Here is an 8,994-nt window from a genome sequence, read left to right as displayed (position 1 = left end):
ATTAACATATAATTTAAAATATAATTTATATATTTCTTACTCTTGATTGCAATAAGAAAGATTTAGGGAATATTTGATATGAAATTTCTCATTTATCAAATATGAATCAATAGTAAAAATTTTACAAATTAAATTAAATTTTTATTAAAATAAATTTATCTACTTTTAGTAAATTTATCTACTTAATATTTAAAATACAAGAATTATATTAATTAGCATATCTCTAAGAATTTTATTATGTCAAATAAACATTAAAAGTTTATATATTAAATATGTATATTGTAATGTTATAGCTTTTTTATTTTTTATAATTAGTGCTTAATAAATATACATACCTGATCAAAAAATTCTGGTTCAGAAGCAGAGGCATCCCATCGATTATTTAGAATAAATATATTCGGTTTTGATAATCTGGTCGAAACTTTATGAAAGAAATTTTTTTCCTGAAAGAGAAAAGAAATAATTAAAGAGATTTAGCATAAAATATATGCACTGATTATTAATCGACAATAAATTTGCTTTGTGTACAGATGTAAAGGAAGTATTTATCTATTCCTATCTAAAAAATTACGAATTTCTAAGAGGATTTTTTCCAAAATAATTTCTCTTTTGCGTATATTTTTTTTGTTTGACAGACATTATTGCAAGTATTATGTTTGTTACAGATATATATATTACACTTACTGTAACCATCAAAGTAGATTCAGCATTTGCTACTAAGACAAAAACATCGGCATCTAAACAATGCTTATCAATCCATTCATCAAGATTTGGAGTTACATCTACTCCTGGACTATCGACAAATACTACATCATCTCGTAGCAATAAACATTTCTCCTTTGGCCAAAATATTCTCACTAAATGGCTTTCGCATAATTTCTCTTTACAAAGAGCGTGACCCAACTGCCCGACAGATTGAACTGGCTGTTTTTCGGTTGATCCTTCCGTAATAAGGTATGATTCTCCATTATCTGAACCTTCAACTTGCAGGAAACAGTTTGTGGTGTGTCCTATACCACTTGGTAAAATTTTATCGCGCAGCATAGCATTAATAACAGTACTTTTTCCATTACTTGTTCTGCAAAAAAAATATGCATATAAATATATACATATAAATTATATCCTCCATTTATATAGATATTGGATTGTGACTTACAAGAAAAATGATTTGTTCAGTTTTCGTAAGAATAATATTTTATATTTTATATAAACAAAAGAATGAGATCAATTACAATGAGGTATTGTTTAATGTAATTGCTCACCTGCCAAAAAAGGCAACTTTCATATGATCCCTTCTAAGGACATCTTTTATTCCACGCACTTTATCAATATAATTTTTGACCTTTACAGCCTCTTCCACTGTTACAATATTTCGGTCATTTTGTAATGCTATATAAAATTAATACTAATTAGATGAATGGTTTTATTATGATATTAGACATGTTCTCTTACATTTCTCAATTTTCTGTTTACTTACATGTCATAAATTCTACAGTTTCTTCCACATATTTTTCTATATCCACAAATACATCATTTATTCTTTTCTTCGCCTTCACAAAAATCTGTAGAGGAGAATTATCAGTTCTAACATCTGTTGATCGAAGTTGGCTGTCCCCTCCAATCATGGAAGATTGTACAATTGGTCGATTGATATAGGCAGCCATTGTTTATATTTCTATTATAAACGTGGTGTATTTGGCAAAAATAATAAAAAAGTACGGTGCAGTTTGTGGATAGGCAGTACGTTGGTACACAGTGCACAGCATGCGGGATCAACTGAAATCATAAAAAGCAGGAGTTAAACATTTTCTAATAATCAGTTTAAAGTCTACAATATTTGATGTATACTGACAAAATTAAAAAGTAAAATGATGATGATAATTATTGATAAATGCAGGATATATCTCTTGCTGACTTTATATTTTTTTCTTTATAAAAATGGAATATAATATTATAGAATGTAATAAAAAAATATAGTTGATTATATTTTCAGAGAAATATCCTTTATGTGTATATAGTATTTGATACAACAGTGCAAAACTAACTCTGTGATAATAAAGCATCAAAAACAGATAAAAAATAAAATCAATAAGACAAAAACACAAATAAGATAATAAAGATGCAACAATATAATAGTGCTTTAAAAACACTAAATTTTATATATAATATACATTTGCCTTATAAATATATAGCAGATGTGTGTGTATATATCACAAGCATTAACAATTTAAATTAAACATAACATTTTTCAAATTTCTTCTCTATTTAGTTCTTTTGTGATAAAATCAAAACATATGAAAAGAGAATTCTATCTCTTTTCTATCTTCTCTACACATATAGGGTGTATCACAGCAATTACAAATTGTGTCACTTATAATTATAAAATTATGATAAAACAAGCCAGAATAAACATCTTTTTTTTTTATATACATTGAATATTTTTATACTAATTTATCATATCAAATTAAGGCTAAATGTCATCAATGTAATTGTAGTTATTCCAATTTAACAATTCTCTGATTACAAATTACAATAAATTATATCCTGAAAAAAATTAAATCTTTTGTATCAAATTAAATCATTTAATAAAAAAAACTTCCCATGCAAATCGAAGAAAAATCATATATAATAGCAATAATTTTCAATAGTTTAGGAACATCCCACATGTTTTAATACTAAATAAATATATGCAACAAGCAAAACATATAGTAGAAATAGTGCAACCTTTTTATCTTTAGTCATTGATGAATCCGTAAAGTGAATCTATGATATAATTATTTGAATGTTGTCCTGTGTCCAAAATTGCTAAAACAATTTATATATGTTTATTATTAGCATAACAATTTCTTACTACAAATTATATCTAGTTTATTCATATTATTTCCTTTTCATTCAGAAATACAGATACAAGATACTTTGGACACGGATCTTTTTTTTTTTTTACTAAAGTTTATTGGAGTTCTCAATTTAAATTATATAAATTTGAAATCTACAATAAGAAAACATGTGACATATAAATTGATGAGCAATACGCAAGATTTATTTCTTTGAAAAAATGTGCAAGAATGTGCGTTTTATTAATTAATTAAAATTTTATATTAAATCATATATATTCAAATTAGAGATCGTCCGTCTTTTAACATAAAAGAATCGCATACTTTTAATAATTGGATATTCGGACAAGATAGTATTGCGTATCAGAATATCTAAAAATTGTATTATATCGTCTAACCTCTAGCGAGAATCGCAAAATGTCCTTGCACGAAAATAGTATATATACAAATTTTTATTAAGACATTAACATATGTTTATATGTGGCGAATTTGTCATACCGTAAAGACAGTTGTGCGTAAAATGACGAATAGTAATTCATGACTATGGATGAAATTGTCTGTTTAATCGGTAATATTAGACTGCAATTAAATACCTTCAATCCATATATATATATATATATATATATCAAATATATGTATATACCATAGACGTAGGAAATAGTGAAGCCACTGCGGGAAGTAAATTGTGCCTAAATTTGATTGGCTGTTATTTTGCGCAAGCGCAATGATCGTCTTGCGATTGTCAAACTGTCACGCGATTGTCAAACCGTCATACTATATTTCTATGCTATGGCATATATATACATATAAATTTTGTGCTGAATAGCTTCGTAGCTGAAGACACTGGTATCAAATAACTGCATGCACTTGCACTTAAAAAAAAAATAAAATAAAATGTTACACATGATATATATATATATATATATATATATATATATAGAGAGAGAGAGAGAGAAGAAGATGGACTCGCCAATGGCGAGAGTGTAAGGCTTTATTACATGCGTACCCAAAAAATTTCGTCGGCCAATCGGTGCGTCCGACAGAGAAATCGTCGTGCGACAAACAAATGCAATATCGCCCCAAGAAACGAAAGCGTTTGGAACATCCGAAAACGTCAAGCGGAATAATATCCGTGGATTTTGCTTTCTGACTCGCTTTCGAGTTTGCTCCTGTTTTTGCTTCCAGTACTTCAGCACGGAGAAATATAATACCGCTGAAGCGTTCGAATTTGAATGCGTAAAGCGCGAAAAACAAACGCGCGTACTCTTGAATCGTAAAAGGATTATCGGAGTGTCGGAAGACATGCCAAGCACCATCAAGGTATTCGACGGCACCGTCGTTCACACGTTGGAAGTTTCTCAGGAAGATGCTGCAAAGGCTAATCAAGGTGTGCATCTGAAAGTGCTCTATGACTTACACAATCTATATATGTGTTTTTGTGAATTTTTTAAGAGCTTTTTTTTTTTTAAGAATTTCTCTGACACTTGGATCTCTTATCTTTTTCAGATTCGCTATTTGCGTCGCAACTTATGCATAATTATGAAGCGATAATTGTGCACAGTCCTGATCAACCAGTTGCTGAAGAGACAGGTGATTATTACGATGTGAAATATTTTACTATAATAATACTGATTAATATATAATATAAAATATTAGGGTACTTGTCTCTATTTTGATGTTGTATAGAAATATTTTTTAAGACACTCTCTTTATACATATTGTTATTGGTAGAATCTTCTGGCAATAATTCATTATCCCATACCACGGTGCAAGAATTTTCGACAAACAAATGCAATATCGCCCCAAGAAACGAAAGCGTTTGGAACATCCGAAAACGTCAAGCGGAATAATATCCGTGGATTTTGCTTTCTGACTCGCTTTCGAGTTTGCTCCTGTTTTTGCTTCCAGTACTTCAGCACGGAGAAATATAATACCGCTGAAGCGTTCGAATTTGAATGCGTAAAGCGCGAAAAACAAACGCGCGTACTCTTGAATCGTAAAAGGATTATCGGAGTGTCGGAAGACATGCCAAGCACCATCAAGGTATTCGACGGCACCGTCGTTCACACGTTGGAAGTTTCTCAGGAAGATGCTGCAAAGGCTAATCAAGGTGTGCATCTGAAAGTGCTCTATGACTTACACAATCTATATATGTGTTTTTGTGAATTTTTTAAGAGCTTTTTTTTTTTTAAGAATTTCTCTGACACTTGGATCTCTTATCTTTTTCAGATTCGCTATTTGCGTCGCAACTTATGCATAATTATGAAGCGATAATTGTGCACAGTCCTGATCAACCAGTTGCTGAAGAGACAGGTGATTATTACGATGTGAAATATTTTACTATAATAATACTGATTAATATATAATATAAAATATTAGGGTACTTGTCTCTATTTTGATGTTGTATAGAAATATTTTTTAAGACACTCTCTTTATACATATTGTTATTGGTAGAATCTTCTGGCAATAATTCATTATCCCATACCACGGTGCAAGAATTTTCTCAAGATTTTTCTCAAGATTCTTCTCCAGAAAAAGGTATGATATTTTATTACTATGTTCTTCTTTTATTGTTTTTAGAACAGAGATTATTTGTTAGGAAAATTTAAGGAGTCTGAAAAGAAACAAATGATATATGTTGCTTTACAGATGGTTTTCGTTGGCCGCACGAGGCAATTCTTTTACTTCTCACAGTATATAAAGATCAGGAACACCAAATTATATCTGGAACGATGACAATGAAAAAGTTTTGGTCTATAATTGCTTCTCAATTAATCAAAAAAGGTTACAATGTTAATGCTTCTCAATGTAAAAGTAAAATGGCAGGTTTGAAAAATACCTACAAAAGTGTGAAAGATCATAAAGGAAGGAGTAAATATAACAAATATCGAACATGGCGATACTATGACGTAAGTGTAGAATGAATATTTTATATGATATATAGTAATACTATTTCTCTCATTTGTAATGCATCAAAAGATATATTAATGTTTCAATATAAAGGATATTGAAATCAATATATTTTTTAATGCATTACAGATTATGGATGAAATATTCAAGAGAAGACCATGGGTGACTAAGGTTCTTACATCAGATAGTCCAACTTCGTCTGCTGAATATAATGTTGATAATAAGAAAAGAAATCAATCACCATGTAAAACTGAATTGCCTCCCAAGCGTAAGCATTCGAGCAAGCTATAATATAATTAAATTCTTGTTTTATTTGTTTTATAGGCATAATGGATACTATATGCATATAATAACTATTATACTACAATTATACTATAATATATGCTACATTTGTCAAGAATATTGAGTTGTCAGGGACAATATTGAAATACTGCCAACATTATTATATTCTGCCTACATCATTATCTTTGTTGCCTAGTAAAATATATATTAAAATTACAGGCTTAAAACAGTTTGACATGTTGGAAAATATAATTGCCGTCACAGAAGAAAATACCTCTATACGAAGAAAGATGCATGAAGAAGCAATGGTTCGTCAGGATAAATTACTTGATATCCTAGGGAAGATACCCAGTAACAATTCAAATTCGTCGTCTGTTGAAAACAATGCTAATAATGAAAGAAGCAGATCCTTCAAAACGGAATTGTCTTCCAGATGTAAGTGTATCATAGTTAGCCTTTGATATAACACATCACTATAATAAATCAATATGTTCTTGTTTTACTTATAAGTATAATACGCATATATTATGATTTTTAATAATATTAAGTTAAAATGGAAATACTGTCTATATCACACCAATATCATTATTGCTCGATGTAATATATATTGAAATTACAGACGTGAAACAATATGCCTTGTTGGAAAGGATAATTACTGTTATGGAGGAAAGTACAACTGAACGGAAAAGGATGCATGAAGAAGCCATGGCTCGTCAAGATAAATTACTCGACATTCTGGAAAAAATACTTAATAAATAGCAACGTGACATATATATATATATATAGTCTGATTGATCCATGCATAGAAAGTTTTGTGATATTATTTTGTACTAAAAACGGTAATTTTTTTTCTTTATTCTATATTAGAAGGTTTTCATTCTTTCATGTGTGGATAGAGATAGAAAAGTTTTATTGATAATATAATAGTACAATTTACGTATTTTATTAAAAAATTACATTTTATTTTATTATAAAGTGTGAGAAATGAATAAATTATGTATAAATATCTATAATATTTTATATATGAACAGCATCATAATTTATCAATAATGCATTTCTTATGTATAAATTATAGCATATATATCTTTTTTGTTTTTACATTAACATTTTTATTATTGTATTCCATTTTTCCTCCTCACAGTTCTGCTTTTTTTATGTCTAGAACAATGATCTGATTTTGCAATAGCAATCTTAGCAAACAAATATTATGTAGCAATATGTAATTAGACATAAAATCCATAGGACTCATGGATCCATGGCAATAATTTCAAAATAGAAGTTTTATTGTAATTGCAACTTATCCATAAAAATTTGAAATTGCAAAATACTACAGAAGATGCTTATCTGCAAGTATTATTTTATTTTCATCAGTGGTGCAAATGAGGTTTTTCTCAAATTACGTTAAATAAATTCAAATATTGAAAGTAGCAAGTGTGTGTTAATTAATATGACACTTAGAGATTTCAAATTTTTATTCTTGTCATTAATCTCTATAGATATATAAAAAGGCGCTGAAATGCGAGTTGAGCGAAATAAATTCATTAAGATAAGAATATCTTAATATCTTAAGAGACAAGAATGTCTTAATATCTTAAGAGATAAGAATGTTTCTTTCAGTACGAAATAAAAATATTTCTTTCACGTTCTGTAAAGAGGGAGAGGAGAGACAAATGGTAATAAGAATATATCATGAATAAACCGAACATAGTACTTTAATAGCGAAGATCAGAGATAATAAAAGAAACCAAATCTCATTCTCTTTCATTCCTGTCTATGTAATGACGTTCGTAGAACGATCAGCTGATTAGACTCAGCGGTTTGGTCCCCGCTCTTTCCTTCATTAAAAAAAGATGAAAAATCCGGTTTATATTCTTTCTCTCTCTTTACATTATATTCTATGATGGGACTATACTACATAACTGCATACTGATACTATTTTTCTCAGCTCGTCAGTATGTTCCAGTGCAAGTTATAGATTGTATAAAGTTCAATGAGTAGATCATATAGCGAATAAAAACATCATGGAAGATAGTAGTAATGCGCAACCGGGATGTATCGATTCTTTTAAAAGTAACGAGCATTACGGGAAATGTATAAAGGAGTTGTCAAAGGAAGAATTACTATCGTTAGTAATAAAATGCGCCAATTTTGCAGCGGAAAAACATCGGAATCAAAGAAGGAAGGATGTCGATCAAACTCCATACATAAACCATCCTTTAGGTTCAGTTCAAGCGGCTAAAACAATTTTATTTGAATGATATGAGTGTCTCAAGAATCACGTATTCTTTTTGAGTTAGCTTATATAAATAGTAATAATAATATTAATTATTACCAATCTTGTTTTAAAGATTTCTGTTTTAATTAGTCATAGCAAAAAAGGAGCAATTTTGAAATTGTTTATCTTGAAAGTTAAAGAATAAGTTTTAAAAACATAAATTGGTGGTAAAAAATTGAATTTTTTTTATTAGGAACATGTCTAATGTGAAAATTACAAAGTCACAAAAACTGCCAGTCTTTAATTTAAATTAATAAGAAAAATTATTTCAAATTAGTTAAAAAATCTGTAGTTGGAAGAAAGTGACTCTTGTGGAACATTAATATGTATGGTAGATATGTGTATTTAATTCAATTATTTTTTTTTTTTTAGGAGTTGCAAACATTTTAATTCAAGAGGGCAATATTTTTGAACCAGTAGTAATTCTAGCAGCAATCTTACACGATACAGTAGAAGATACAGATACTACATTTGCAGAAATTGAGAAAGAATTTGGGCATAGAGTTTGCCAGGTAGTCCGTGAAGTGACTGATGATAAAACGTTATCAAAAGCCGAACGTAAACGGTTACAGATAGAGCATACTCCTAATGTATCTCGCGAAGCAAAACTAGTAAAACTAGCCGATAAGTTATACAACTTGAGAGATCTCGAAAAGAGTGTGCCTATTGGTTGGACAAGGGAACGAGTAAAGG

The 8,994-nt window shown here is 29.3% G+C and overlaps 3 protein-coding genes and 1 long non-coding RNA gene across 11 annotated transcripts in view; 3 read left to right on the top strand and 1 right to left on the bottom strand.

Moving 5' to 3' along the window:
• LOC115243953 (transmembrane GTPase Marf) overlaps positions 1-3,486 on the bottom strand; it is a 7,971-nt gene extending 4,485 nt beyond the window's left edge. For 2 of the 7 annotated variants that reach the window (XM_029821272.1, XM_029821276.1), the window contains exons 1-5: positions 3,333-3,484; positions 1,478-1,776; positions 1,263-1,389; positions 685-1,078; positions 336-443 (exon numbers count right to left, since the gene is read on the bottom strand). In XM_029821272.1, coding sequence (XP_029677132.1) covers positions 336-443; positions 685-1,078; positions 1,263-1,389; positions 1,478-1,664 — 816 coding nt within the window. In that variant the 5' untranslated portion in view covers positions 1,665-1,776; positions 3,333-3,484. Of the gene's footprint in view, positions 1-335; positions 444-684; positions 1,079-1,262; positions 1,390-1,477; positions 1,777-2,724; positions 2,806-3,232 lie in introns of all 7 variants that reach the window. The other 5 variants (XM_029821277.1, XM_029821273.1, XM_029821278.1 and 2 more) reach the window with 5 other exon arrangements.
• Positions 3,487-3,897: 411 nt separating this feature from the next.
• LOC115243969 lies at positions 3,898-4,615 on the top strand. Its single transcript, XR_003885288.1, has 3 exons — positions 3,898-4,221; positions 4,341-4,424; positions 4,566-4,615. It is a non-coding gene; the product is annotated as an uncharacterized LOC115243969 (long non-coding RNA).
• A 24-nt stretch (positions 4,616-4,639) lies between these two features.
• The window catches only part of LOC115243966, an 11,839-nt gene continuing 7,484 nt past the window's right edge, over positions 4,640-8,994 (top strand). Inside the window, exons 1-7 of one of the 2 annotated variants that reach the window (XM_029821299.1) lie at positions 4,640-4,944; positions 5,064-5,147; positions 5,289-5,372; positions 5,484-5,743; positions 5,874-6,012; positions 6,246-6,461; positions 6,646-6,811. In XM_029821299.1, the coding sequence (XP_029677159.1) occupies positions 4,860-4,944; positions 5,064-5,147; positions 5,289-5,372; positions 5,484-5,743; positions 5,874-6,012; positions 6,246-6,461; positions 6,646-6,785 (1,008 nt within the window). In that variant the 5' untranslated portion in view covers positions 4,640-4,859 and the 3' untranslated portion in view covers positions 6,786-6,811. Of the gene's footprint in view, positions 4,945-5,063; positions 5,148-5,288; positions 5,373-5,483; positions 5,744-5,873; positions 6,013-6,245; positions 6,462-6,645; positions 7,029-8,994 lie in introns of those variants that run through there. The other variant, XM_029821298.1, reaches the window with a different exon arrangement.
• The window catches only part of LOC115243967 (guanosine-3',5'-bis(diphosphate) 3'-pyrophosphohydrolase MESH1), a 2,488-nt gene continuing 1,351 nt past the window's right edge, over positions 7,858-8,994 (top strand). Inside the window, exons 1-2 of the mRNA XM_029821301.1 lie at positions 7,858-8,246; positions 8,674-8,982. Coding sequence (XP_029677161.1) covers positions 8,048-8,246; positions 8,674-8,982 — 508 coding nt within the window. The 5' untranslated portion in view covers positions 7,858-8,047. The remainder of the gene's footprint in view (positions 8,247-8,673; positions 8,983-8,994) is intronic.

Source organism: Formica exsecta, unplaced genomic scaffold (genome assembly GCF_003651465.1).
Source record: "Formica exsecta isolate Colony F162 unplaced genomic scaffold, ASM365146v1 scaffold768, whole genome shotgun sequence".
Classification (NCBI taxonomy): domain Eukaryota; kingdom Metazoa; phylum Arthropoda; class Insecta; order Hymenoptera; family Formicidae; genus Formica; species Formica exsecta.
Note: the sequence above shows the minus strand (reverse complement) of the source record. Positions and strands in the feature narration are given on the sequence as shown.